This window comes from Brassica rapa, chromosome A02 (genome assembly GCF_000309985.2).
Source record: "Brassica rapa cultivar Chiifu-401-42 chromosome A02, CAAS_Brap_v3.01, whole genome shotgun sequence".
Classification (NCBI taxonomy): Eukaryota; Viridiplantae; Streptophyta; class Magnoliopsida; order Brassicales; family Brassicaceae; genus Brassica; species Brassica rapa.
The window spans coordinates 2,446,705-2,473,799 of NC_024796.2; the positions used below are offsets into that span (position 1 = coordinate 2,446,705).

At 37.8% G+C, this 27,095-nt stretch overlaps 7 protein-coding genes, 1 non-coding gene and 1 pseudogene across 11 annotated transcripts; 5 read left to right on the plus strand and 4 right to left on the minus strand.

Moving 5' to 3' along the window:
- Positions 1 to 111: 111 nt before the first annotated feature.
- LOC103850893 lies at positions 112 to 1,574 on the plus strand. The gene is made up of 4 exons (XM_009127691.3): positions 112 to 571; positions 693 to 770; positions 855 to 954; positions 1,123 to 1,574. The coding sequence occupies exons 1-4, from the start codon at positions 296 to 298 to the stop codon at positions 1,476 to 1,478; spliced, it is 810 nt and encodes a 269-aa protein (XP_009125939.1). The 5' UTR covers positions 112 to 295; the 3' UTR covers positions 1,479 to 1,574.
- Positions 1,522 to 5,395, minus strand: LOC103850892 (RNA polymerase sigma factor sigD, chloroplastic). Its single transcript, XM_009127690.3, has 4 exons — positions 3,123 to 5,395; positions 2,690 to 3,043; positions 1,932 to 2,132; positions 1,522 to 1,859 (listed from the first exon to the last, which is right to left on the minus strand). The coding sequence occupies exons 1-4, from the start codon at positions 3,504 to 3,506 to the stop codon at positions 1,572 to 1,574; spliced, it is 1,227 nt and encodes a 408-aa protein (XP_009125938.3). The 5' UTR covers positions 3,507 to 5,395; the 3' UTR covers positions 1,522 to 1,571.
- A 268-nt stretch (positions 5,396 to 5,663) lies between these two features.
- Positions 5,664 to 9,460, plus strand: LOC103850894 (protein ZINC INDUCED FACILITATOR 1). Of its 4 annotated transcripts, none has more exons than XM_009127693.3 (18): positions 5,664 to 5,865; positions 5,971 to 6,189; positions 6,467 to 6,507; positions 6,619 to 6,679; positions 6,765 to 6,867; positions 6,957 to 7,059; positions 7,152 to 7,205; positions 7,282 to 7,344; positions 7,482 to 7,531; positions 7,616 to 7,691; positions 7,781 to 7,981; positions 8,098 to 8,185; positions 8,349 to 8,434; positions 8,538 to 8,645; positions 8,773 to 8,817; positions 8,900 to 8,988; positions 9,073 to 9,116; positions 9,190 to 9,460. In XM_009127693.3, the coding sequence occupies exons 2-18, from the start codon at positions 6,042 to 6,044 to the stop codon at positions 9,279 to 9,281; spliced, it is 1,452 nt and encodes a 483-aa protein (XP_009125941.1). In that variant the 5' UTR covers positions 5,664 to 5,865; positions 5,971 to 6,041; the 3' UTR covers positions 9,282 to 9,460. The 4 variants fall into 4 exon arrangements, with proteins under 4 accessions (XP_009125941.1, XP_009125942.1, XP_009125940.1 ...); XM_009127694.3 differs by having other exon boundaries at positions 5,679 to 5,865; positions 5,999 to 6,189; positions 9,190 to 9,454; XM_009127692.3 differs by having other exon boundaries at positions 5,702 to 5,865; positions 6,017 to 6,189; positions 9,190 to 9,454.
- A 247-nt stretch (positions 9,461 to 9,707) lies between these two features.
- LOC103851227 lies at positions 9,708 to 14,757 on the plus strand (annotated as a pseudogene).
- A 630-nt stretch (positions 14,758 to 15,387) lies between these two features.
- LOC103850896 (protein PNS1) lies at positions 15,388 to 18,264 on the plus strand. The gene is made up of 5 exons (XM_009127695.3): positions 15,388 to 15,641; positions 15,727 to 16,062; positions 16,150 to 17,061; positions 17,454 to 17,687; positions 17,789 to 18,264. The coding sequence occupies exons 1-5, from the start codon at positions 15,624 to 15,626 to the stop codon at positions 17,960 to 17,962; spliced, it is 1,674 nt and encodes a 557-aa protein (XP_009125943.1). The 5' UTR covers positions 15,388 to 15,623; the 3' UTR covers positions 17,963 to 18,264.
- Positions 18,265 to 19,003: 739 nt separating this feature from the next.
- LOC103850898 (pentatricopeptide repeat-containing protein At5g13770, chloroplastic) lies at positions 19,004 to 21,039 on the plus strand. Its single transcript, XM_009127697.3, has one exon. It carries the CDS (start codon positions 19,118 to 19,120, stop codon positions 20,957 to 20,959), a length of 1,842 nt encoding a protein of 613 aa, XP_009125945.1. The 5' UTR covers positions 19,004 to 19,117; the 3' UTR covers positions 20,960 to 21,039.
- Positions 20,991 to 22,726, minus strand: LOC103850897 (N-terminal acetyltransferase A complex catalytic subunit NAA10). Its single transcript, XM_009127696.3, has 2 exons — positions 22,342 to 22,726; positions 20,991 to 21,525 (listed from the first exon to the last, which is right to left on the minus strand). The coding sequence occupies exons 1-2, from the start codon at positions 22,639 to 22,641 to the stop codon at positions 21,241 to 21,243; spliced, it is 585 nt and encodes a 194-aa protein (XP_009125944.1). The 5' UTR covers positions 22,642 to 22,726; the 3' UTR covers positions 20,991 to 21,240.
- Positions 22,727 to 23,481: 755 nt separating this feature from the next.
- Positions 23,482 to 26,455, minus strand: LOC103850899 (pheophytinase, chloroplastic). Its single transcript, XM_009127698.3, has 6 exons — positions 26,218 to 26,455; positions 25,092 to 25,729; positions 24,470 to 24,696; positions 24,200 to 24,391; positions 23,965 to 24,121; positions 23,482 to 23,889 (listed from the first exon to the last, which is right to left on the minus strand). Exons 2-6 carry the CDS (start codon positions 25,713 to 25,715, stop codon positions 23,635 to 23,637), a joined length of 1,455 nt encoding a protein of 484 aa, XP_009125946.1. The 5' UTR covers positions 25,716 to 25,729; positions 26,218 to 26,455; the 3' UTR covers positions 23,482 to 23,634.
- On the minus strand, positions 25,776 to 25,847 carry TRNAD-GUC. Its single transcript has one exon. It is a non-coding gene; the product is annotated as a tRNA-Asp (tRNA).
- Positions 26,456 to 27,095: the final 640 nt, after the last annotated feature.

The following is a 27,095-nucleotide window of genomic DNA, read 5'->3' on the forward strand; positions in this document are numbered from 1 at the left end:
TTAGTATACTAGCATGATATCTTGTCACTATTGAAAAAATAGTAAAACTATGTATTGTAATGTATTTCTTTTTTTTATGAACACAATTGGTAAAATACGAAAAAAAGAGGGCCGTCTTTTAGTCTATAAAGAAAAATCAACTTCCTTCACACACCACATATTATCACTCCCGCCTAATCCTCCGCGTTCCCCTGTCCACGCGCCGGCCTTTCCTTCTCCTCCGGTAGACCTATACTCAAGAAACTCCAAACTAGTCAGAAGCTCCCACGCCCATCTCTCTCGAAATATCTTACCTATGGCTGCTCTCTACACGTTAGTCTCCTCCACTCGTCTCTCTGTGTCTCTTCCGTACCATCGCAACCTACACACGCGCCGCCGTTTCCATTTTCCGTTAGCAACTCTTGCCTCATCATCCTCTCCGGACTCTTCAGCATCTTCTAACTCTAGCTCGATCCCTGTAGCCAATGGGAACACGTTGTCAAACTCTTATGGAACTCATGATAAGGTTGTGGATGATAACAGTAGCCTCTTTGCTCGCTTCTTTCGTTCCACCGAGTCTAACGTTGAAAGGGTAAACACCAAACCAAACGTCTCTCGAATTCTTACTCTGTTTCTTCTTCTCTATTGAGCTGTGACATGACTTGGGAGATTAGTGTATGATTGTTGTTTTGATGTCTTTTTGGATGTAACAGATAATATTTGATTTCCGGTTCCTAGCGCTCTTGGCAGTAGGAGGTTCGCTGGCTGGTTCGCTGCTCTGCTTCCTCAATGTAACTTTGTGGTTTTAAATCTGAAACGTTTTGACTCACAAACACCATTATATATACTACTAATATTAATGACTCACTAAGCAGGGATGTGTCTACATCATCGAGGCATACAAAGTCTATTGGACTAATTGTGTCAAAGGCATCCACACCGGCAAAATGGTTTTGCGCCTAGTAGAAGCTATTGGTAAAGTTGCAATATATATGTATGACTAAGACCTATGTAAGCGTGGTTTGTTTCACAAGAGGTCGTTAGCTCAACTAGAAAAGACCATGCATGCCCATTGTATCAGAGGTCCCTGGTTCGAATAACCATCGGAACGAAACTAATATTACATATTGTTTCGATATGCAGATGTTTATCTGGCTGGGACAGTAATGTTAATCTTTAGTATGGGTTTGTATGGACTCTTCATCAGCAACTCTCCTCCTGATGTCCCTTCTGAATCGGACCGTGCCCTTAAAGCATCTTCTCTCTTTGGAATGTTTGCCATGAAGGAGAGACCAAAATGGATGAAGATCAGCTCACTAGATGAGCTTAAAACCAAAGTTGGACATGTGATTGTTATGATTCTTCTAGTGAAGATGTTCGAAAGAAGCAAGATGGTTACCATCGCCACAGGACTTGACTTGTTAAGTTATTCCGTTTGTATTTTCTTGTCATCTGCTTCTCTTTATATCCTCCATAACCTCCACAAAGGAGAGAACTGAGTGTACTCAATGTATCTTCTCCATTTGTACATAACCAAATCTATTATTTATTTTGGAACAACAAATCTATTATTGTTCTTATTTTATATTTTCTCATTCACTAGAGGAATAATATATTTTGAGATCATTCACGTTATGTACACTTCGTAGCTTTGTTAAGGCAATGCCATTGATTTGTCTCACCCTCTCTCTTGAAAGCTTCAACTTCTTACCTATCTCTTCGAACGACATAGGAGTTTCTCCGTTGAGTCCAAAGTAGAGTCCCAACACTCTAGATTCTCTAGCGGTAAGAGTTCCCAAAAGCTGCTTAATCTCATGCTTCATGTGCTCCTTTCTCACCATCTCCTCTGGTCTTGTTTCGTCCGGTCCACGTACAATCTCCTGAACATGGTAAACCAGTCTTAAGTTACATCTCTAGTTCGGATTATCATGGAGAAACTGAAGAGCTGTTACCTGCAACGTCATGCGGCCATTATGAGATAAGACTCTGTCCAACGAGACAGGGGATCTGCTCCGCTCCACAGCAAGTCTAACCGCTGATACATGGATGTTAAGGTGGTCTGCAATCTCTTCAGAGCTTGGTATCCGTCTTAGCTTTCTGCTCAAAACATTACTAGCTTCTGCAACTTTGGCTGTCAACTCCCACATGCTTCCCTACACACAACAAGCTAAAAAAGATGTATTCACTAATTACTTACCACTTCACAGGAACCAGTGGCGGAGCCACATAGAACAAGGTGGGGGCCATTGCACCCAACAAAATTTAAGAAAGTAGTGTAAGTTATTAATCCCAATCCATATGCCCCCACTGTAAATATTTTAGTTTAGTGTAGATGCCCCCAACAATATTATTCTCTGCCTCCGCCACTGACAGGAACCCAGTGTAGTTTAACTTGCAATGCAAGCTGACTTAACATGGTTGATGCATATAGCTAGAGTCTTAAGATAGCAAATCAACAGTTAGGATCGCGCGTTTTATTGAAGTCTGTTCTGTCTGCCGGTTCAATACAGAAAAAAATGAAAATTTTGATTTTTTATATTTTCGGTTTAGTTTTGCCTAAAATTCGACCTTTTTGTTCCAATTAGATCTAAAACTTGTAGAAATTCGATAAAGGACTAAAATATTCCAAAACACTTACTTTGACTCGATAAAAACTCAAAACAAAAGTTTTAAACACGTAAAATCACCAATATATCATCACAGGACTCACCGGCAATTTGACTAGTCTAGACTTGTGAGCTATAGCTCTTAAGATGGCCTGTTTGATCCACCAGTAGACATAAGTTGATAGTTTGTAGCCACGTTCAGGGTCAAACCTCTCAGCGCCTCTAAGGAGACCTATGCTTCCTTCTTGAATCAGGTCTTGCAGATTCAACCCTTTGCCTTGGTAGCCTGTTGCAATAGACACAACTAGTCTCCGGTAACAACGAGTAATCTTCTCTCTAGCTTCTCTTCTTCTGTATAATATTTCATTAGCACTACGCTTCTTCTTGCCTTTCATTAACAATGATACCATCTCATTCTCCTCCACACTTGTTTCTAGATTCTCAAGTATTGCTCCTTCCTGTTTTGTTACACAAACAATGAGATAATGGACTAACAAGGACATTCGAAAACTTTCCATAAATGTTAGAACTATATACCTTGAGGTAGAAGCAAAGCTGAACCTCTTCTAAACGACTCAAGAAACCAGACCGTGAAGCTCCGACATGAACACTAACTGCTTTTGGTTCTGTTTCTACTTCTGGGACAACATTTTCCTCTTCTTCAGGATCCAAACCTGCTCTCCTTCTCCTCCTCTTCTTCCTCCTCTTTTCTAACTGGGACCCCCATTTCACAGGTTTGATCGTCACGGAGCTCTCATCCACCGTGGCCTCACTGGAAAACAGAGTGGTGCCAAGCTTTATGGAAGATGGGGTTGATGAGGAAGGAGATGGTTGACATTGGTGAGTTGTTCTGAGTAAAGGAGAAATTGTTGGGAGAGGAGGAGATGGACACATGGTGGCGGTGGCAGTGGTAGGTACCATGGATGAGCTGCAGAGCTTCCACGCCTTAGATAGTTTTCTTTTTATCTTATTTTTGGTCCAGTGGATGGAAGCAGAAGATAATTCGATCTTGTGTTACTTATAGTATAGAGACTCTGTCTCATCTCAGTTATCCTCAATTAAATTTGGAGTTCTTTTTTTTTTTCTTACAAAATCAATCAGCTCTAAAATTTGTTGTCTCATCCATTCAACACAAACAAACAAAAAATTCCCAAAATCCAAAATTATTTTAAAACTCAAAACAGAAGCCAAGACTCTGCATAAATATTTACCCATTTTTTACCGAAAAATCACTCATCTAATTTATTAATTTAGAGTCTTACTTTTTATGTACTTAAATTTAGATCTATTCACATTTCATTAGAGATATTTATAATATTTCTTATAATTTGATTATACAATATCTAAACAATAAATCCAGTAACAAAAAATTAGAAAATATTTATGGTTAACAAATAACAATTTATTAAAATATTGTCCCTATATAGTTAGCAAAAAATCTCCCTATATATATTCTATGAAACTCGATTTCAAACCTGAATATTTTGTTTAGTTAAAATAATGCATTCATTCTCATTACAAAATCTTTTAGGAATATAGTTAATGAAGAATACCAAAGAGAATTGATGAGATAAATGCAGAGTTGGATATGGTAGATAAACCTACTGCTGTAGATTCATGGGAGATCTTAAACCATGATGCAACAATATTCAGAGTTGCATCTATAGGTACATTAGAGATGGTCAGAAAGTCAATTTCAGAAACAAAAGTGAAAAGAAAACTTATGTTGTAAAAATTCCATCCTAGCTCTTGGTCCTAAATTGCTATTTTTTCTGTCACGAACTTAACATGTAAGTTCTTAAAAATTATAAAATGACAGTTCAAAAATATTATTAATTTTATTTGAATAATTTTTAGTACGGGTTAAAAATCTAGTTGAAATAAAATTAAGATTTTTTTAAAATATGAACATTGGGATATTTATTCTCAGTTAGAGGTCTCACTGCAACAAAACAAAACAAAAATATTGTTGAATCGAGAGTTTTTATAATTCGAATGGGATCCAACTTGGACTGGGTCTTCTGCTCGCGCCCCTAATTTTTAATAGATTTAGGGCCCAATCAAAAAGCCCAATAAATACGTATACAGGCAATAAGTCTCTATATATTTTTTGTCTTTACATGTAGACTTGTAGTTGATGGATCATGTCCACGTCGAAATAGATATGGATCGAGTCAAGTGTCACTGTCGTTGACCCCACGTGCTGAAGGGTGGGAGCAACGCGCTCTTGTAAACCTTGCCTGTGTTAAACTGTGTGCGCAACACGCGTATCTCTGTGGCTCCGTTTGTGGGCTCCACAAATACCGCTGACGTGGAATTGTCCACATACCCATACTCTCGCTTTCGGATACACAAACGTAAACACAACACATGGAAGTCAATTAGGTACACTACAATGCATGGAACTGGTAAAAAGCATTATATTCCTATAAGTCTCAAAGCACTATTAAAAAGCATTATAAGACGTAAGACCCTCTGGCATTGGACTACGTATAATTATATAATCAGTGCTTTTAAAAAGTAGACCCTTGAAGCGGCTTGGCGTTATTACGAAAGCCTTCAATTTGATTCCAAAGCAGAGGAATCAATCCACGCACGAAGCTACCTATGTACCTTTGTCGATATATAAATTACAAAGTCTATCTAACTTTTGTTACAATGATTCAAAGTTGTAATACTATTGTTTTGCTTTCAACAATAAAGTTTTTTTTCACCAAATGCTTTTATTCTGAAAACGCCTCTTCTTATCACTAACAACTAACAAGACAAACAATAATTATTTTGATAACATTATAACATACCCAAAAAAAAAACGAAAACATTATAATATACACACGTGAAGGAATTTAATTTGCTAAATGAGATAGGCCATTCCAATGTAGATCAGTCGACACGATTGTTTAGTTTTATATGTGTATCCACCCAGATTCACTTGTCTCCTTCCTCCTGTCTTCATTATCCCATGTGACTTCAAAAAAACATTCCTACGGTTACTGTATTCCATACGGATATACTAATAATTGTTAAAGTTACGTATATTAAAAGTTTAAATAAACTAATTATATTTCGAAATTTGAAAATTAAATTTGAGTTCAAATACAAAACCGGGGGGTGGATGACGTTAAGAGGTCCGTGAACATGTGATGAGATTATTATGATGACACATGTGTGACCACCTTTTTAACCCTTTGGCTCCATCCACTATATATTTCACATTATTCGCTACGTGACCGACTCTTCATCTGTCTTGCTCCAGCTACGATAGAGATTCATCTGTGTGGTACTCATTTGATTTCTTTCCTTTTGCGATTTTTTTAAATATTCCGTTTCCGTTTTCAATTTGATTATGTAACATTCTTTCCTTTAACGATTCTACGTTTTATAGGTTCATTTTTTTTTTGCTGAATTACAAGGCTGTGTGGTTCATTCAGGAGTTGAATCGAGACGTAGAGAAATATGGCGGAGGAGTACAAGGAGGCGTTGTTGGAGAAGCACAAGTACCACGAGGGATGTCCTGGATGCAAGGTCGAGCAGATGAAGCAGCTCCGGAAAGGATATCCTTATTTGGAGCTTTCCTTCGTTTGGATCATCGTCCTCTCCACTTGTAAACTCTCTCCTTTTCCCTTCTTTGAATCTTTAAACAGTTTTTATCCTCTTAGTTTTTTACTATTATGTGATTTTTGTGTCTAATATTTATGAAAACGGAGGGAGACACTTGACAATTAGACTAGTTTTGTCTTTAAATATGGCCTTGTCGACTACTTGGATGAAGAGATTAGCGTTAATGAGTTTGCTGCTAATGAAAATTGGCTAATTATGAGAAACTTTTTCGTGTGTTGAAAGTAGTTTTTTTTTTCTCATCTGAATGGTTGTGTTTGCAGCTCTGCCGATTTCTTCACTCTATCCCTTCCTCTACTACATGGTGAGTAATATTTCTTATTACAGAGCTGAAGAGCTAACATATTATGTCTCATTCTTATGATTTTAGGTGTAAATTCAGATACATATTCATGTTATCTTTTTGTTTTAATAGATTGAGGATTTTGGTGTTGCAAAGACGGAGAAAGATATTGGGTTTTATGCTGGTTTTATAGGTGAGAATACAATTTCCTCAGTCACTTGTAAAATTATGCATTGAGTCACGGCATCTCTGTAATTGGTCTGTTTTCTATTTCCAAGGATGCTCATTCATGCTTGGCAGAGCATTGACGTCAGTTTTCTGGGGAATAGTGGCTGACCGTTATGGAAGAAAACCCATCATACTCTTGGGAACTATCTCCATGTTAGTATCCTCAAAGACTTGTTTTCATTATTTGTATATCCACTTTTTTTGCGAGTTAAATTAACGTGGCTAGGTGGTTGTTATTACAGTGCAATTTTCAATGCTCTTTTTGGGTTAAGCTTGAACTTCTGGATGGCTATTGGCACAAGGTTTCTTCTAGGGAGTTTCAACTGCTTGCTTGGAACAATGAAGGTGGCTTCTTTGGTTTATGTTTTTTTTTGTCACACCCGGTTGTGTTTTGCCTTTTCTAAAAATATCTAGTTGTGAATTTAAAACTTTTTTAGGCATATGCGTCAGAGATATTTCGTGATGAATATCAAGCAACAGCAATGTCAGCTGTAAGCTTTTCAGTCATATATAAATATTTTTTCTTACATGTTTAGACTGTTGGTCTCAGATGCTTACCTATTTCAGGTTAGTACTGCTTGGGGCATTGGTCTGATCATTGGCCCGGCTCTAGGGGGCTTTTTAGCACAGGTAACTTTGATCGTATATAAGTTTTATCTTATGTTAAACGTATGCCACTCCATATGATCCAAATGCTTGAAGCCTATCACGAGTCCATCTCCCTATTGATTCATTTTTAATGCCTTTCAATGTTACTCCAAATGCAGCCGGCAGACAAATATCCGAATGTGTTCTCCAAAGATTCCATATTTGGGAGGTGTGTTATTACTCCTCTGTTTAAGAGTTTAGTGGAATGGTTATAATGGAATCTCACGAAATGAATATGTGAATTGCAATGCAGGTTCCGCTATGCGTTGCCTTGCTTTACCATATCAGCTTTTGCGTTGGTTGTGACAGTACTGTGCTGTTTCATTCCGGTATTCTATACTGAGAACCTTAGTCTTCATTGTCTAGTCTATTTCTCAAAGAGTTATATAACTAGTGTCTTATGTTTCTCTCTGAGTAGGAAACACTGCACAACCATAAGCAGGACATCACTTCAGATGATGACTCATACGAAGTACTTGAAGCTGCATCTCTTGAATCTACCGGGAAGACAGGAAAGAATGAAAAGACTTCTCAAGGGTCTTTGTTGAAGAATTGGCCTCTAATGTCATCTATCATTGTCTATTGCGTGTTGTGTCTACATGATACTGCATACTCTGAGGTATTAATGGAACTAACATTAAGACTATGCTTTTGGAATTAGATCATTTGCCACTTCATAGTCTTGTGCTCTTGTCTGAACAAAAATCTTCATCACTTGGAATCTACCTATTGCAGATATTTGCTTTATGGGCTAACAGTCCAAGGAAATATGGAGGTTTGAGCTACTCAACCAATGATGTCGGTACAGTCCTTGCAATCTCAGGTATGCTAATCATCTTTGCTCTTCATGTCTCTTGTGTTAAAAAATGATTAGAGTCTACTAGGATTTGAATTAGTCAAGAGTTAAGCAATCATGAATTTAGTAGAATTCTTACTAATGAAATTGAGACTGTGTTATTATTTACTCATCAACAATTCTGCTTTAGGTCTCGGCCTATTCTCCTTTCAGGTTTTTGTTTATCCTTTGGCGGAGAGATTGCTAGGACCTGTCCTGGTCACCCGTTATGCTGGGGTCAGTTGATATTCTCTTTGATGTGCTTATGTGCAGTTTACATGTAATTCACTTGAATGCAACAAGATAAATATGTTCTTCTAACATGTTCCTTATCTTTCAGGCACTGATGATACCGATACAGATGAGTTATCCATTTATAGCTAATTTATCAGGTCTCAGTCTAAGCTTGCTGTTGAACTGCGCATCAATACTCATCAATGTGCTAAGTGTAAGCTAATCCTTTTCTTTTGTTTTCTTTTTTGAAGTTTACATATACAGAAAGTAAAAAGGTCATGTTCATATATTTCTTGGCTGCTTACTATCCTTTTTGACACATTTACTTCTTGTGAATATAGGTCTCGGCCATAACCGGCTTGTTGATCCTGCAAAACAAAGCTGTGGTAAGAAAACACGTTTCTACTGTCTTTTTGTAATACGAGAGCCAATTATTTCTTTTACTAAATCTTTTTGTAATAACAAAAGGATCAAAGTCAAAGAGGGGCAGCTAATGGAATTGCTATGACTGCCATGTCTCTCTTTAAAACTGTTGGACCAGCTGGAGCTGGCATCTTGTAAGTGTCTCTTCCTAATGGACGTCTAAATTAATTTTAAAGCAGCAGTAATGTCTTAAACACACAAACCTCTATTGTTGGCAGATTTTCTTGGAGCGAGAGGCGACTAAACGCCGCATTTCTGCCAGGTATCATCTCATTGCTTCCCTTTGGCATCCTTTATGATGTGATGTTGATAATACTTATGCTTACATTATGTAGGATCACATCTGGTGTTCTTCGTCCTGAATGTGATAGTGGTGGTTGGTGTAGCTCTTACATTCAAGCCATTTCTAACAACTGCCAGAAGGTGAAGTTGATTGGAACTTGTGATAAGGAAATGTATGGACTCGTTGATTCTTTTAGTTTTAGATTTGAAAAAAAAATTTAATAATATGTCACTAACCTTAGGCTTCCAGTTTTTTTCCTTTGTTTTGGTAATGTGTGATTTTCTACCAAAGATTATAGAAATAATACCTCTATATTATCATAAGCGTTGGGGGTGGTTGATCGCTTTGAAGAAATGGATTCCATCCTGAAGTGATATGTTACAACCGGTTCGGTTCTCTCGAACTAATATAGAATTATAGATTATTTCAAAATATCCTTGATTATAGTATATTAGTGAAATTGATAAAATCCTACGTAATGCCTTTAACCACAGAAAAACAAACACATACAATTAACTACGTCCGCTATTTTATTCATACTAATTTTAAGTTTCTCGACAAAATCATAGCTTGCTCTGCAAGCTAGTGCCTATCTTTTTTAGGTAGCATATCTTTACTCATGTTAATAGAGTTGACCAAAACATTCCATCCAATTCTTGTCCTAAAAACATACAGAAAGAGTTATAAACGCGAAAGAGATTAGTAAGGTGACATTACACACTTGACATCTACCTGGCGACTGGCGAAGAGTAGAGAGCAAAACGCATAGCATCTTCTCCTCGTCTTCCCAATTATTTTCTGGATTCATTATGGCTGACGAGTATACAGACTGTTTGCTGGAGAATAAGTTCCATGAGAATTGCCCTGGCTGCAAGGTTTATCAGATGAAGAGGCTTCGCCGAGGATTCCCTTTCACCGAGCTTTTACCCATTTGGATCATCGTCCTCGGCTCATGTAATTTCTTCTTCGTGTTCTTATTACATTGCATGGAGATTCAAGAAGAATATGTTCCTAATTCTTTGTCTAACAAATTTTTTTTCTTTTGTTTCATCGTTTCAGCTCTGCACATATCCTCTCTTTTTCCATTCCTTTACTTCATGGTGAGTGAGTAAAATACCCACAGAGTAGTAGACTCTTGCGTTTGGTGATTTCTGTCACCCCATATATATATTAGGGTATTAAGAGCATCTCCAACCATAGTCTTAGACTCTTAGGAGGAGTTCTAAACATTAAAAAAAAATTAAGAAAGAAAATGGAGAAAATTCTTATATCAAGATTTTTTAGAATTTCGCTATATTTCCACATAACACTTGTAACCTATACATGGATTTTTATTTTACAATTAACTTTTAATTCTCTAATTATAAAGTACTAAAATATTAATATATTTTTTGTTTTAGAAACTTTTTGGATTTCTTATTGTTGGAGGTGCTCTAACGTGCATCTTTAGATTTGGTGATGATTAGCAAAAATTGTAACTCTTAGAATCTGTTGTGGTTTAATTTCTTATTTTGTTGTTGGTAGACTGGTGATTTAAACATAGCCAAGAAGGAAGAGGACATTGGGTTATATGCTGGATTTGTTGGTGAGAGCATTTAATCCTTTTTTTTTTGGTTTTATGTATAATAACCAAGAAGTTCTGGACCACTTTAAGCTATTATTAGTACAAAGAAAGCCTTTTCAAACTCAAATTGTCTATGTTTATGTCTATGTCTACCTTTGAAGGTTGTTCTTTCATGGTCGGAAGAACGCTGACATCTGTCATCTGGGGAATTGTGGCTGATCGTTACGGTAGAAAACCAGTAATACTCATAGGAATTGCTTCGGTGTTAGTAATCTTACATCTATTTTTTTATTCTATATCTCTCACATTTGTTTTGTTTCTTGTCTAAACAATGCTGCTTGTCATCACAGGGTCATTTTCAATACTCTCTTTGGCCTAAGTGTAAATTTCTGGATGGCCATCATCACTAGGTTTTGCCTTGGCAGTTTCAACGGTTTACTTGTTCCTATAAAGGTGTTGTCCTATCCTTCTCCCAACGTGTCACGCATACTTATTCCATTAACTTCTCAAAGCTCATTAAACCGAAAAATGTTGATGAGTTCAGGCGTATGCAATGGAAACAATCCGTGACGAATATCATGGTTTAGCACTCAACTGTAAGCACTTGATCCAAAGTTTACATATATACATTTCTAATTGAGTAGAGCCATTTAGATCTACTATCACATCGTGTAGGTTAGTACACTTGTTTAGTAATATCTTGTTTTGCACTTCTGGTGTTCATAATCTCATTGTGCATTCCGGTACGCTCTTTACTTTCTCATGCTCCATTAAAAATCCCTTAGTCCATTAATGTGTTTAGCTTAAGCCTAGAAATGGTTGTTTTTTTTTGTTCTCCAGGAAACATTGCACAATCACAAGATTGATGGTGATGTATCACATGATGAGTCTTTTGATGCTCTAAAAGATTTTTCTGAATCTCATAAAGTGACTGAGAGAAATGAAAAAGGCTCTCTCCTGAAGAACTGGCCACTTCGTCTACTGCATCTTTTCACTTCATGATATGGCTTACACAGAGGTGTGTGCTACTCTTCCTCCATAGTCATTTTTGGTTATTTGACCCACAATAATATAATCTTCAGCTTTTCTTTCTCCCATAGATCTTTTCATTGTGGGCTAACAGTCCAAGAAAATATGGAGGTCTGAGCTACTCAACCAATGATGTCGGTACAGTTCTTGCAATCTCAGGTATGTCTATCATCTGCTAGTATTTGAATTAGTCCAGAGTTAAGAAAACATGAATTAGTAGAATTATTACTAATAAGATTATGAGACTGTGTTATTAATTTTACTCATCAACGATTCTGCTTTAGGTCTCGGCCTATTCTTCTTTCAGGTTTTTGTTTATCCTTTGGCCGAGAGATTTCTGGGACCTATGCTAGTCACCCGTTTTGCTGGAGTCAGTTGATATTCTCTTTGAATTGATTTGTGCCTATGTGCAGTTTACAAGTACTGCACTTAAATGCAACAAGATAAAGATTGTTCTCCTGACAATTTATTTTTGTTTCAGGCACTGATGATAACAATCCAGATGAGTTATCCATTTATAGCTAGTTTATCAGGGCTGAGTCTAAGCTTAATGTTGAACTGTGCGTCAATCTTCATCAATGTGCTAATTGTAAGTCCAAAAGCAAAACCTAATCCTTTTCTTTGTGTAGTTTACATATACGGAAAATAAAAGGTCATGTTCATATATTCCTTGACTGCTTACTTACTATCCTTTTGATACATTTAAGTTTTTTGTGAATATAGGAGTCTGCCTTAACCGGCTTGATGATCCTGCAAAACAAAGCTGTGGTAAGACAAAACATTATATTATCTTTTTGTAAGCCTGTGGACCAATATTCTATTTTTTATATTATGTTTTGTAATAACAAAAGGATCAAAGTCAAAGAGGGGCGGCTAATGGAATTGCTATGACTGCCATGTCTCTCTTTAAGACCGTTGGACCAGCTGGAGCTGGCATCTTGTAAGTGACTCTTCCGAATGAACATGAAATAAGGAGTAATATCTTAAACATAAATCTCTGCTGTTGGCAGATTTTCTTGGAGTAAGAGGCGACTAAACGCAGCATTTCTACCAGGTATCATTGCATAACTTCCCTTTGGGCCATCCTTTATGATGTGATGTTTATAATACTATTGCTTAACACAAATAACTTGAAAACGTATGCAGGATCACACTTGGTGTTCTTCGGACTGAATGTGATAGTGGTGGTCGGTGTAGCTCTCACGTTCAAGCCATTTCTAACAACGGTTAGAAGGTGAACGAAATTGATATTGGTGTGATAGGGAAATGTATGGACTCGTTGATTATCTTAGTTTTAGATTTGAATTTCACCTACAAGGTAACAAGGTTGTGTCTAAGCTCATAAAGATTTTGATTAAACCATAATGTATAAATCTTGTAATGATGCAAGTGGGATCCATATGAATAGTTTATCCGTGATTTGCATTATATTGCTAGATGGCTTACAATCGAATCTTGGCGATAGATTTTGAAAAGTACTTAGATTTAATAGTGCTCACTGCATGTAATGATGTTTTGCGAATCATATCTTCTGACTCATCTGAAAGAAAAAAAAAAAACAATACGGAACTCAATCTCCATGAGACAACAAATCGCAACCGTCCATCTCCGGTCAAACCGCAGGCATGCCGCTTCACTTTGCCTTGCTGTAGCGTACACGTCACCACACAAGATAACGATCTCTTTCTCCACCATGTTCACGTGTGTATTTTTCCGACAACAACATGCACTTGAAAACAAACCAACGCAGACTTATATGGAGAGTGTGCATCACGCGCGGTTATCTGCACATGTCATAACTTTGATGTTTCGTTCGTACCACTGCGGTCATAAACAATCCTACTATATAAAAGGAGCTAAATCCTAGCTTCCTAAGCCTTGCCACATGGACAAAATAATCAGAACCAATCATTATGCCATGTCATTCTGGATTGAGTTTAAAAAAAAAAAATCAACCGTTAAAATATGTGAAGAGTCACGGTTTAACCCGGTTCAACTCCAGTTACATCATAATAAAACAATACATGCATTGATTGTTGATTATTAGGCTTCTGGTTACCACATCTTTGTCATCCTAAATCAAAATCGATTTCTACAACTTTAACTTGCCCCATACTTAACATTCTTATAGCTGGTGAACAATTTAATTTAGAAAATAGTTATATTTCATGCCAAAAATGCCTACTGCATTCATTGAAAATTAAATAACATATATTCTACCATTAGGATCAAGAACTCTAATCTGAAGACCATATATTCATCCCCTCTCACTCTGAAAAAACCACCACCGCCAACCGTTCAAGATTTTGTGTAAGTCAATATTTGAAAGTCACAATTTTGTCAATTTCTTGGCGTAAGTGATATGTTTAAGAGTTGGATAGTTAAGTCCGTTTGCGGTTGGGGACGTGGGGTTTGGCTCACCTTCCACTGTTTATTTTCAATTGTTTTAATAATAGATTCATATTGATAATATGTGCGAACAAACGTATAAGATTTTAGTTGGTTAAGATTAAACATAGACCGACAATCTTCCGTCTTTAGCTATTGGTCTCCACCAAAAAAATTTAATTTAATATAATAGTTCATGCCTGCTAAGCTACTACAATTGTAGTTCACATCTATCGGTCATATAAAATATTTAGTTTTTTTTTTGGCTTTATAAGATTTTAGTTTGTAATTAATCTCATGGTTCGATTTTATCCATTGTGACCTTTTTCACTATGTTTTATTATCAAACCATTTCACTTTGCCTAACATTTAAATATTCTTTCCTTTGTTTAAGGATCGATTGTTCCTCAATACCATGGTCAAACCAACCGCCAAAGATCCTCCGCTTATGGGAGGTATTTTGAATTTACAAGTACATTTTTGAATCAAAAACATTATTAGTATTGATATATTAATTTAATACTTTAATCCAAAACTTTAATAAAACAAATATAAAATACAAATTATGTTTTATATATATTTATTTTATATATATATTTGACTATTTACATCTTATTAAATTTGAAGCGCACAAAAAAACAGTTACATCTTATTTGATAAGATTCCAAATATGTAAATGAAATGCTATGTTTTGATTTTTGTTTATTGCTACGAAATGTTTTAAAAACTTGGGAAAAGGTAAAAATACAGACGACATGATCGGCCACTCCTTTTCCCCTGGTTTGCAAGAATCTAACTGAGATGTTTAATATTTGTTCCAAATTAATATATAGTCTCATCATAATCATAAATTAATAATCTATCTCTATATAATTTTATATAAGTACTAAATAAAGATATTTTTATTTATTTTATAGTTACAAAACTCTAATAAAACAAATATAAACATTATTAGTAAAATATGTTTTTTATTTAAAAATACAAATTATGAAAGAAACCACAGTTAGTTCTTAATAAAAAAACCATGTCCCAACTGTATCAACAGATTCGTCATTCACCCCTAGAAGACACATATAGGAATAATTAAATACTTTGGCAAAAAAAAAATATTTTTGTGATGAAGATTCTTAGATGATGATTGTTTTCTATACAAACATGCGGCACCTCTTCACCATTTTTTAATCCCAGAAAAATGTGTAGGAATCTATTAACACAAATATCAACATACTTTAATTAAATATGTAATCCGCGCGAAGCGCGGACACCGGCTCTAGTACTAATAAACTCTAATAAACGTAACTCACCTGATTAAATTACACAAAAACAAATCGGAAACAATGAAAAAGTTGGTGAAAAGGAGAGTAAAGAAGAAACAGTAACATCTTCTACACCAATCACACAAATAACGTATTCAATAGAAGAAAAACTTTTGCAAAACATTCTCTTTACGAAGAGAGAGACGACCACCGTCGCCGGGAAGTGACGTCACTAAAAAAAAGTTATCAATGGGTGCCACAGAGCCTGTGAGAGATTTCTCATTTCCTACAATTTTCTCTGTTTTTTTTTGTTTCACTGAATGTTAACGAACAGTTTTTTTTTGTATTAAAGGCGGTTGAAGAGAGAGAAGAAACAGAAAAGAAGCAGAGAGGAGTAAAGGCTGTGGAGGAGGAGGAAGGAGAAGGAGAATCAAAGGATAAAGAACATCACAGATTCTTGGCGAGTTTAAACAGATTAAACCCAACAAACCCTCTTAGGATCATCGTTAACAATGGCGGTGGCACTAGATTCACTACGCCGCCTTCCTCAAGAGCTCCTCCGCCGACGCAGACGCCTCCACCGCCGGAAGAGCCGCCTCAGCCACCGCCGTCTCCTTCTCCATCAACACCACCTCAGCCGCAGCCGCTTCAACAACAATCTCGTTCCATCTTCACACCAACCCCTCAAGTAACAACACCCTTTCTTTATTTGTAACTAGTTAGGGCTTCCAAAATTAGTAAGTTAAAACTTTCCTAATTTATTTACTTGCGGCAGACTTTAGCATCACTGAACTCAACGAAGTACACAAACAAGTTCTTCCTCCTCCTCTTCATCCTCCACAAGGTCGTGGCCATTGCCTTTGTCTGCTTCCTCGTCTTCAGAGGCATCCAAGGTCTAATAGGCTCCAACGGTAACAACGTCAAAAGGAAAGAGCAAAGGATCCTCAAGTTCCTTCTTCCGCAAGTCGAAGCTGCGTCGTTGCTTAGCATCATACTCGCGTTCTCATGGCAAATGGCGTTTCGTCTATGGCCTGAGTTTATGATCCACTTCATACTCTGGAGTACCTTCTTGATGTCTTTATCCTCAGGGATACTCTTGTTGTGCTTCCAGATACCCGCAACAGACGCTGTTGGGGTTTGTCTTATTGCGTTCTCCATCGGTAATGGTTTGTATGCGTGTTGGATCACTCGGAGGATCAAGTTCTGTTCCAAGATACTGGTCAAGTCGTTAGAGCCTGTTTCTAAATTCTCTGATCTTAACTTACCGACTTACTACATGCTAGCAGCTGGTTTTGTCTGGATGTCGCTTTGGATCTTTGGTGTCATTGGTGCATTGAACTTCTATTTTCCACCGTTGGTGATTATTGGTTTGGTGTTGAGTTTGGCTTGGACGACGGAAGTGATGAGGAACGTTGTGAACTTAACTGTGAGTAGGGTCGTCGCTTTGTTCTATCTTAGGGGGATGCAGTCGAGTACTCGGTTTAGTTTCCAAAGGGCTTTGTCTCGTAACCTAGGGAGTGCTTGTTTGGGATCTTTGTTTGTTCCAACGATTGAAGCCTTGAGGATAGTGGCAAGAGGGTTGAATTTACTTAAGGGTGAAGATGAGTTCATGTTTTGTTGTGCTAATTGTTGTCTTAATCTCATGACCTTCATATTTGAGCATGGCAATGGTTGGGCCTTTGTGCAGGTATTCACTAATCTAAACCCTTTAAACCATGTCATTCTCATTTTCTTGTTATGGAATCATTTTAGTGGAGCAGGTTACACAAGTGATTTGTCATGATCTCTTGTTATAAAAATAGATTATATTTGCTGCATTTATTTATATAAAAGTATCTTCTTACATAGTATAGTATTAAAAACCAACTTGGTATAGTGGTGGGTCTTGTTTTATGATGTGAGAATCTTGCATTATCTTGACAAGTCGAGGCACAACCACATGCTTTTCTGCAATTTTTAGTAATTTTTTTGAATCACCAAAAAGGTTCTTTAGTATTATAAGAAAAGAAGTTTAGTAAAGTTTATGGTTATTAAATAATTTGAACTTTAAATTAGTATGGTATGTATTGTTTGTTATAGATAGCAGCGTATGGGAAAGGATTTGTGAGGGCGTCACAAGACACATGGAAACTGTTTGAGGATGCAGATATGGTTGAGATAGTAGATGCAGACATAACAAGCTCCATCTGCTTCCTTACAGGCATTTGTAGTGGCTGTGTCTGTGTTATTATGGCGGCTGCTTGGACATACACGGTTTACAAACCTTTTACAGCTACCATCTCCTTGCTTGCCTTCTTCATTGGATACCTCATGGTAATTACATTTATTTTATTCTTTAAACTCTCTAAAATGTATTATTCAGTAATAGTCTAATCATCATCATCTTTTTTTTTTATTTGGATGTGTTGAAGCAGACGAGAATCTCAATGGCATTGCCTCACGCCTGCGTAAGTTGCTACTATGCATGCTACGCTGAGAATTCAGAAAGTAGATTCTTCGACAAAACTATAAGAGATAGACAAGCTTTGATCAAGAATGGCCGTGTCGTTGTCCCTACTACCCCTAGAGTCCGCCGCGCTGTAGCCTAACCCAGCCATGGCTCTGCTTAGTCTCTTTGTTTTCCTTCCATGCCTGATTGAAAAGGCTAGGTGTTAATTTTTTCGGAAATCAAATAAATAGTTTTTAAATATAAAAATTGTATTTAAAACTTGAAAATTAATTTAAGAACAGTAAGAGTGAAGTGTCAGTGACTCACTATTAGTAGATAGATAGACAAGAAGAGCTCAATGACATGGACACAATCCAACTAATGTGCCAAAATGTTTTTCTACTTTTTTGATTGTTGTTGGGACCCCTCAATTACTTTATGTACATATTTATTTCTTCATTATTTATTGGTTCCTTACTGTAAAAGGGTATATTCCTTTCTCGATTTTGTAAAGTAGTTGATTTTCTTTATTTGCTTGGTTGGTAGGTAGATCGGTAGATGTAAACATTTGATGAATTATTATTTCAATAATATTTTGCCAGCGAAGTAGCAAGTTTTCAGCCTCAAGGTCTCAATGGAACGACCGATGTACATAGCTACACACACTCGGTAATGAATTTACATCAAATACTAAGCATAGCAAAACTTTATTTTAACTCGAGCATAAGGATCATTTGTCATATGGAAAAATTACAACTAACACGTTGTCCGGATTTGTAATGATATTTTGTATTTTTCACTTATATTTAACCACAAACAATTAAAAAAACTTTGGAATTTATCAAAAGTTCCCATCTATTTACAGTAAGCCCAGCCAAACTCATCAGTTCAACGTGTCGAGGAACAGCTGTGGTCTCTTGCTATTTATAGACTTATAATGGGCCTCTTATGGGCTTTTACTAGTTTACTAAATTGTTGTAATGTAGATGCCCATTAAAGCCCAGCCATGTGAATCCTAAACCCTCTGACAACCACCAGTCTCACCACAGAGAAAGTCTCATCTTATCATAACATGAAATCTAAAACCAGCCACGTGATTCGTCCATTTACCTGAACTCCCGAAACGACAATGCAACGTCATACGATACACACACGAACACGAATACAAAAAAAATAAATTAAAATTAAAAACGTGTGGTCGATTTTTTTTCATGACGTTGAACTAAAAAAAATTAAATCCACAAGTGAAAGCAAAAAAGACAAGGGAGAGAGGTCTCTCCCCCTCTCCGTCTCCTTCCCACACACACACAAACAGATGGTCATCTTGAGCAGGTCGTGGGTAGCCACCGTGAACCACCACCACCATGCAAACCCCCACAGCTTCACCACCTCTCCGACCAAACCTGTTTTCTTCCTTACCCAAAAGCCTCACGTCTGCTCGTCTCGATGCTCTCTAGTTCTCGAGGAAGATGAAAAGAAGTCACCCGGTCGGAAACAAGACAACAAGTGGCCATTTTTCGAACCTGCCCCGGACGTCCTTAACCGGGTCTTATCCAAGTACCTCCAAGACCCGAAAACCCACAAAGTTTCTTCAGAGTTCTACGAGAAAGCTAAAGAGAACTCAGAGCTGAGGACCACCAAGCATCTCATCAACCACTTGGTGAGTTCCAAGAACTGGGACTTGCTCGTCTCTCTTTGTGAGGATCTCAGGGAACACAAAGCCTTGCCTGATCTTCATACCTCTTCCCAGCTTATCAGAAGCTGCATCAGACAAGGGAAATTCAGGATTACGCATTACTTGCTTAACGTGTTTAGAACAGACAAAACACTGGCGGTTTCTTCATCTGATGCAGCGATGAAAGGGTTTAACAAGTTACAGATGTATAGCAGCACGATCCAAGTGTTTGATAGGATGAAACAGCAAGAGGTTGAGCCGAGCCCTGGCTGTTACTGCAGGATCATGGAGGCTCATGAGAGGATTGGTGATAGTCAAAAGGTTGTTGAGTTGTTTCAAGAGTTTAAGAGTAAGAGGTTGAGTTTCTTGGCTAAAGAATCAGGCTCTATCTACACGGTCTTGTGCTCGTCCCTTGCGAAATCAGGACGAGCACTCGAAGCTCTGGAGTTCTTGGAGGAGATGAAAGATAAAGGCATTCCTCAGAGTAGTGCATTGTACTCTACTTTAATCCGCGCCTTAGCAGAAGCACGCGAGGTTATGGTGGTGGAGAAGCTGTTCAAAGAGGCAGGTGAGAAGAAGATGTTGAAGGATCCGGAGATGTGTTTGAAGGTTGTGTTGATGTACGTCAGAGAAGGGAACATGGAGAGGACTCTAGAGGTCGTGGCCGCGATGAGGAAGGGAGAGTTAAAGGTAACCGACTGCATTCTCTGCGCCATTGTGAATGGATTCTGCAAGCAGAGAGGCTTCACAGAAGCGGTCAAGGCTTACGAGTGGCTTACAAAGCAAGAATGCGAGGCGGGGCAAGTGACTTACGCAATAACAATCAACGCATACTGCCGGCTAGAGGAGCACGACAAGGCCGAGAAGCTGTTCGAAGAGATGGTGAATAAAGGGTTCGACAAATGCGTCGTGGCGTACTCGAACATAATCGATATGTACGGGAAGACGAGGAGGCTGAGCGATGCGGTGAAGCTAATGGCTAAGATGAAGCAAAGAGGATGCAGACCCAACATTTGGATTTACAACTCATTGATCGATATGCACGGAAGGGGTATGGACTTGAGGCGGGTGGAGAAGATATGGAAAGAGATGAAGAGGATGAAGGTGTTGCCGGATAAGGTGAGCTACACGAGCATGATCAGCGCTTACAACAGAGCGAAAGAGTTCGAGGCGTGTGTGGAGCTTTACCATGAGTTTAGGATGAACAGAGGAAAAATCGATAGGGCCATGGCGGGGATCATGGTTGGCGTGTTCTCGAAAACCAGCAGGATCGATGAGCTGATGAGGCTGCTGCAGGACATGAGAGTCGAAAGAACTAGGCTCGACGCCAGGCTGTATTCCTCTGCTTTGAATGCTCTCCGCGATGCTGGTCTTAACTCACAGATCAGATGGTTGCAGGAAAGCTTTGACATAGCACAAACTAGTGCTTCAAGTTCAAGATATTCGAATGTAAAGAACAAAAGAACTTTGCAGGGTTCTTGAGTTGAAAAGGAAACTGTACAAGTCAAGATTCTTTTGTAAACTAAATGTATTATCTTGCAAATAGAAGATTTCAATCTAAAGTTGTAAAGCCTCAAGGAAAACAAAGTTGGTACTTCTGAAACATTGATACATAGAAAAGATTGAGAAGAGAATAGAAAAACAACACAAGAGTGGTTACCAAAATGTATTTTAGACACTCAACAAAATCATATGAATGGAGTACACTGAGCAGTATTAGAGCTAGTCCAATATACTCACAGATTCACCTGCTTTTGAGTTTCTCACTTGGAACTTGTTGCTTTAGCATCTTCAGCTTGAGTTGTTTCAACAACTTTAGCATCGCCTGAACAGCACCCACCTCCATGGTGATGATGATGGCCGTGGCTGGCGTGGTGATGAATCTGCTTACCCTTGAGATTCTTTCGCATGTCGTATGCATCCTCTCCATCAGCGTAATACTTAGCTTCAACATCGTTAATCTGGTAGCCTAATGTCTCAGTGTAGAGATTGAACGCTGCTCGGTTACTTCTCCTCACATGCAATGAAACATACTCTGCCCCATAAACCTACCAACAAAACCCTCACAACGATTCAAAAACAGTTCAATAACTCAATCGAAGAACCCTAAACATAGTCTACATAGCTCAAACCCGAATCAAGATTCACGAACAAGAAAAGGTAAAGACTTTGAGCAACAATGGCAGTTAAGATTGATTTAAACAGTTCCATAACTCAATCGAAGAACGCTAAACATAGTCTACGTAGCTCAAACCCGAATCAAGATTCAAGAACAAGAAAAGGTAAAAACTTTGAGCAGCAATGGCAGCTAAGATTGATTTAAACAGTTCCATAACTCAATCGAAGAAGCCTAAACATAGTCTACATAGCTCAAACACAAATCAAGATTCAAGAACAAGAAAGGTAAAGACTTTGAGCAGCCATGGCAGGAAAGATTGATTTAAACAGTTCCATAACTCAATCAAAGAACCCTATACATAGTCTACATAGCTCAAACTCGAATCAAGAACAAGAAAGGTAAAGACTTTGAACAACCATGGCAGCTAAGATTGATATAAACAGTTCAATGTAGAAACAGAACAACTATTAGAGTTTAATTGTCTCCATCAATCCAAAGCATAACACAATCAGAGAACTACAGAGCTCAAAACTCACAATCAAGATTCAAGAAAGGTGAAGACTTTGAGCAACCATGGCAGCTAAGATTGATTTAAACAGTTCAATGTAGAAACAGAACAACCACCAGAGTTTAATTGTCTCCGTTAATTCAAAGCATAACACAATCAAAGAACCCTAATTACAATCTGCAGAGCTCAAGTTCCAATCAAGATTCAAGAAAAGGTGAAGACTTTGAGCTAACCAACCTGTTCCATGGCGGCTTGAGCGGCGGTCATGAGCTTAGTGGCGAGACCGAGCTTGCGGTGAGTGCGGAGAACGGCGAGGGAAGTGATGTGGCCGTGGCACTCGTTGCTCTCCTCTTCCATCTTGGCGAGGACGTAGCCGACGATGCGGCCGTTGTAGTCCTCGGCGACGTAGAGAAGCTGAGGCCAAGAGAGGATGTGGTAGAGGTAGTACTTCATCTGGTAGTTCTCGGGAAGGCACATGAGGTTGCAGGCTTGCATCGCGAGCAGATCGTCCACCGTCGCTCGCCTGATGCACACCATGGCTGCTGCTGCGGACTCGATTCGATTCACTAAGGGGGCTTAGGGTTTTGGTCTAGTGGTATCGAGAGGATTTAATCTGGTGACGAGTTGTAATAATATATAAATATAGGGTCCTTATTGAAACTTAGCTGATACTTTCGGGGGTATATTAACAATTAAGTAAACATTATTTAACTACTTGTTTTAGGACATACTCCAGTTGGGCCTTGATGTTATGCAATGAAGTAGCGGAAGATTCATTACCGTTAGGCTTGGGTTCGGTTCCGGCAGGATTTTTTCGATTTTCGATTTTTAAGTTTTAGATTTAGAATAACCGTTCTGTTATTTCAATTTTTAGTTGCGTTCGGATAACAACGTTAGAAACTGGCTTATTTCGAATAAAATTTAAATCTAATTCGATTCCAGTTTTCTGGTTAATTTTAGATAATTTAGATTAAAAAACTGAGTTTTTTGTTGATTTAGGATAATTCCGATAATTCAGATAAATTTAAATCTTTTTTATATAAATATTCTGATATTTAAAATTTTCAGATATTTTGGTTGTAAATAGTATTTCAAAAATATTTGGTAATTTCAAAAATAAGTATAACTAATATTTTTTCTTTCTATAAACTGTATTTAGATATTTTCGAATATCCATTCAATTTTTTATTTTGGTTTCAGTTTTTGGTTCTAAAATTATAGAAATTTCTTAGTTGTTATTTGTGAATTTCGGTTCAGTTTTGAATTTGATTCCAAATCGCTTTTTATGCTCAAGCCTAATTACAGTGGGATCTCGAAAGGTTGTGGTGCTTCTTGTATTGCTTTATCAATGTATGATCTTAATGTGCGCAGAGCATATGACATAAAAGCATGATGATCATCTAATACACATATATATATACGACGTTTTCTATTTAAACATTTAGAAACTTGATTCTATCAGACAACATTATAGCATCATAGATTACAACTATCTAACATTAGACAACGACGACTGTTGCTTACTACTTTCTATGCAGACTTCCCTCGAAAGGCCCTTACTAAACTTGCTCTCAAGGCTTCTCCAACTCCACGCCAGAACGTATACTTTGACCCGTACAACCACAGTTTCACTGACTTCTTCCAACCATCTCCTCTCGGAAACTCGATTTCCCGACCAATGCTGGACTCCTCCCAAGCTTCTTCACCATCTTCCATAAGCGGGAGCGCTTCAAAACCACCAGACTCAAGGTGCTTGATCCACCCGCGCATCAGATAGTTCACCACCTACTCGTTTCCATATGCCAAAAGGGTCCACAATTTAGATCCAAACCTTTCTTTTTAAGGAAAGTTTTTGTATACCTCAGGGACTTCATCGTGTGGACAGTGACCAGCTGGGCTGATCTCGTAGTAAGGAGCGTTGGGGATCTCCTTCTTTATCTTCTTTCCCCATATAGGTCCCACCCATGGATCTTCTTTTCCATACATGAGACATATAGGAACACTGTTTTTCTTACACCTAACAAAGACCATGACATAAGCATCCCTCTATTAGACCAATCACAGGGAAAAAAAAATATTCCACACTGTCTTATACCTAGATAACGCCTCGGAGAAAGATAGCAGTCCACCAGGAGCAAACATGATTGAAGCAAACGACGCTGCAGCAGCAGGATGCTGCGTGATCTCCACAATACGTGAGAACACTTTATCCACATCAGTAGAATGGTCTTTGTAGACCTGTTTGAGTATCTCAGCTATGCTTTCAGGATCACTTATCTTTTGCCACCTGGCGATTCCAACAACATAGAAGATATTAGTCTGACTGAACTTTGATGAGAAGATGTGTTAATGAACTGTTACTTACACCAACTCTGTGAGTTTTTTCACTCTTGGCGGCAGAGGGAATGTTCCGGACCATGGAAAGAGACGTGCTAGCTTTGGGGATTTTACTGGATTAGGGAAGAAACCCCAGAAAGGTGTTGCGTTAAGTAATGTAACACCTTTGACGAGATGAGGATGGGTTGCTGCAAAGTAGAGAGCTACGTACCCTCCAAGTGAGTTCCCTGCAATGTACACTGGCTCACCAATAACCTGCACAACAAATACCATATACTCTTACCAACTCAGTCACTTAGTGATGCAGCTTAGAATTAATATATTTAATATTTATTTGTATGTTTTATTTTGGCAGTTTTCCTATTTTAATCAGGATTAAAGTTTTATAGCTTATACATTTTCATATAAATAGTCTTTGCAACTTATGGTTTTATTTAATTTATGATTTGATTAACAAAATTGAGAAGTCTTCTCTTGTTTCCGTAGAACTATATAAATCTTAACGAGTTTAAGAAGACTTTGTTTATTCGAAGATTCTTATACTAAACGAATATCTTTGTGTTATCGTATCTTCCGTTGTATAAAGATCTTAGAGAAAAACAAAACAAGTGAACAGTAAAATCAAATTTTGACAGATGTATATGGTTTACCTCTTGTACAATATACTGAACTTGATCTCTCCAGAGATCCAACGAGTAAACAAGTTGATCAGCCCATGGTTCAGCTTCATCACCAAAACCCCAAAATGGCTCACTGTTTTGCAAGCCACTTGTTTCTTTAGATATGGTAGTAGGATCTTGAGTGGGAAGAGATAAACCCTGACCAACAAAATCAACCGCCCATACTCGATAATCCCTTCCCAAATCAGTAAGCTGCTTCTCGTAGTGAAACGAACCAACACCAAAGCCAGGAAGAAACAACACCGCAGGAGCTTCAACATTCCCACAACCGGATTTCTCATAATGTACCGTGAGATTAGGCTTCCACTCGCAGTGAGAAGGAGTGATTTGAGCAGCAGCTTCCTCAGGCAAACCAGGAATCAAAACCTTCGACTTTGAGTCTCCTCTTCTAGTGGATATACTACCCAAGTCATCATTCTCACCAACCACATAACCATCTGAAGTTCCATTTCGAACCACAAGTCTGGACTTTCTGAGACCACAACTAGATACTAAGATGTTTGATCGGTTTGGGACCAATCTGTTCTTGTCTGGTTTACTACCCCAAGTGACCACAGAGCAGTGAGGCAGGAAGTTCTGTGAGATTATCTCCATTACACAAATCAATCCTGTAAGGAACACTTAATTTAAATTTACTAGCAAAACAAAAAAGATCGCCGTTGCCGGGGATCGAACCCGGGTCACCCGCGTGACAGGCGGGAATACTTACCACTATACTACAACGACATTGTTGTTAAGGTTGACGCACGAATATAAATATACTAAGCCAGATGTAATAGATAATTGTAGTCTTGCGAGTTAATGAGGCTAATTGTATTTATCTTCACAACAAAGTTGAGAATCACAAGGAAGAATCACAGACAGTAAGAGCCAAGTTTCTGTTTAGATTTTCAGACATAAAATAGCTGAAACCCCCACATGCAAAGAATTGTTGTAATCTTGTATGAATCATCATTTTATCAAATCTAAATAAGAGTATAGCAAACAAGGGTTACAAGCAATCTTCATACTGAAATCAAGGAACAGTAGACAACATCCCGATTCATCATCTAACTAAATCAAGAATAAAGAGCAAGAGAGTTGTAGCTTTGTGTACCTTTTGAGTTCGGTTCATCTAATGGGGAAGTTTTTGGAGAGATTAAACCGTGTCTCTGTGATAGATGTGTATGAGAAGAAGGTAGAGAGTTTGGTTGCTTTTGCTTGCTGGCTTGGCTAACTTCTCGACAACAACGTGTCTTTGTTTTGAGGTTTATTTATTTTTCAAAGGATTCCAAAATTACGAGTGTGAACTCTCTCTCAAAGAAGAAGAAAGAAGGTAGAAAGACAACACAAAACCATATCATAGGGCCCAATTTGAAAGACCCGTTGCTAAATCCACTTAGCTCCTTAAAACATAGTTACTAGTTACTACTAAGCCCAACTCTAAGACCAGTCTAATCAGGCTTTTAATGAAGATTTTTAGTAATCCAACCGCGTTTTATCAAATAACCTGATTTTCCCTCGCAAATTCTTCCACATTTTTCGTGGCTGCTCAGCCTCAGTATGCTCTAAAGTTGCATATCATTTTTATTCAGAAAATTTAATATATGAATCCGTAATCATCAGATTCTTTGCTTATTTTTTTCCTTTTAGCACGAGGAAATTCTTTTTATGTAACGTAAGTATCATCTTTTCTTCTTTCTTTACAATTTTATATTTTAGTCACAGTTGACGGTTAGAGATTGTTTTTCACGCAACGCTTCCACTTTATTCAAAAGGTTACTTGAACAGGTGAACTACTCACTACTGGTATCTCCCTCGCTCACGCATCCTCCTCCTCCTTCCATTTAATGAACACCTTATTTATTATTACTAGACCATACTAGCTGATAAAATGAATGAAGTTGTTAACAACATATATAAAATATTAATGTAATCAACATGTTAACGTGCACTAAATGAATAATTTTATTGTTGTAGTATCTTACAATCTTA

What these genes read in the sequence shown, in the direction of transcription:
- LOC103850897 (XM_009127696.3), bottom strand. Translation starts at nt 22,641, where the DNA reads ATGGTGTGCATCAGGCGAGCGACGGTGGACGATCTGCTCGCGATGCAA. An exon ending in CTCAAGCCGCCATGGAACAG is followed by an intron (nt 21,526 to 22,341) that starts GTTGGTTAGCTC and finishes TTTTGTTGGTAG; the next exon opens with GTTTATGGGGCAGAGTATGT.
- LOC103850899 (XM_009127698.3), bottom strand. Translation starts at nt 25,715, where the DNA reads ATGGAGATAATCTCACAGAACTTCCTGCCTCACTGCTCTGTGGTCACT. An exon ending in AAAAAACTCACAGAGTTGGT is followed by an intron (nt 24,392 to 24,469) that starts GTAAGTAACAGT and finishes TGGAATCGCCAG; the next exon opens with GTGGCAAAAGATAAGTGATC. An exon ending in TTCTCCGAGGCGTTATCTAG is followed by an intron (nt 24,122 to 24,199) that starts GTATAAGACAGT and finishes GGTCTTTGTTAG; the next exon opens with GTGTAAGAAAAACAGTGTTC.
- LOC103850893 (XM_009127691.3), top strand. Translation starts at nt 296, where the DNA reads ATGGCTGCTCTCTACACGTTAGTCTCCTCCACTCGTCTCTCTGTGTCT. An exon ending in CCGAGTCTAACGTTGAAAGG is followed by an intron (nt 572 to 692) that starts GTAAACACCAAA and finishes TGGATGTAACAG; the next exon opens with ATAATATTTGATTTCCGGTT. An exon ending in CGCTGCTCTGCTTCCTCAAT is followed by an intron (nt 771 to 854) that starts GTAACTTTGTGG and finishes CTCACTAAGCAG; the next exon opens with GGATGTGTCTACATCATCGA.
- LOC103850892 (XM_009127690.3), bottom strand. Translation starts at nt 3,506, where the DNA reads ATGGTACCTACCACTGCCACCGCCACCATGTGTCCATCTCCTCCTCTC. An exon ending in AGCTTTGCTTCTACCTCAAG is followed by an intron (nt 3,044 to 3,122) that starts GTATATAGTTCT and finishes GTAACAAAACAG; the next exon opens with GAAGGAGCAATACTTGAGAA. An exon ending in CTAGACTAGTCAAATTGCCG is followed by an intron (nt 2,133 to 2,689) that starts GTGAGTCCTGTG and finishes TGTTGTGTGTAG; the next exon opens with GGAAGCATGTGGGAGTTGAC.
- LOC103850896 (XM_009127695.3), top strand. An exon ending in TCTTCACACCAACCCCTCAA is followed by an intron (nt 16,063 to 16,149) that starts GTAACAACACCC and finishes TACTTGCGGCAG; the next exon opens with ACTTTAGCATCACTGAACTC. An exon ending in ATGGTTGGGCCTTTGTGCAG is followed by an intron (nt 17,062 to 17,453) that starts GTATTCACTAAT and finishes TGTTTGTTATAG; the next exon opens with ATAGCAGCGTATGGGAAAGG.
- LOC103850894 (XM_009127693.3), top strand. Translation starts at nt 6,042, where the DNA reads ATGGCGGAGGAGTACAAGGAGGCGTTGTTGGAGAAGCACAAGTACCAC. An exon ending in TGGTCACCCGTTATGCTGGG is followed by an intron (nt 8,435 to 8,537) that starts GTCAGTTGATAT and finishes CTTATCTTTCAG; the next exon opens with GCACTGATGATACCGATACA. An exon ending in TCCTGCAAAACAAAGCTGTG is followed by an intron (nt 8,818 to 8,899) that starts GTAAGAAAACAC and finishes TAATAACAAAAG; the next exon opens with GATCAAAGTCAAAGAGGGGC.
- LOC103850898 (XM_009127697.3), top strand. Translation starts at nt 19,118, where the DNA reads ATGGTCATCTTGAGCAGGTCGTGGGTAGCCACCGTGAACCACCACCAC.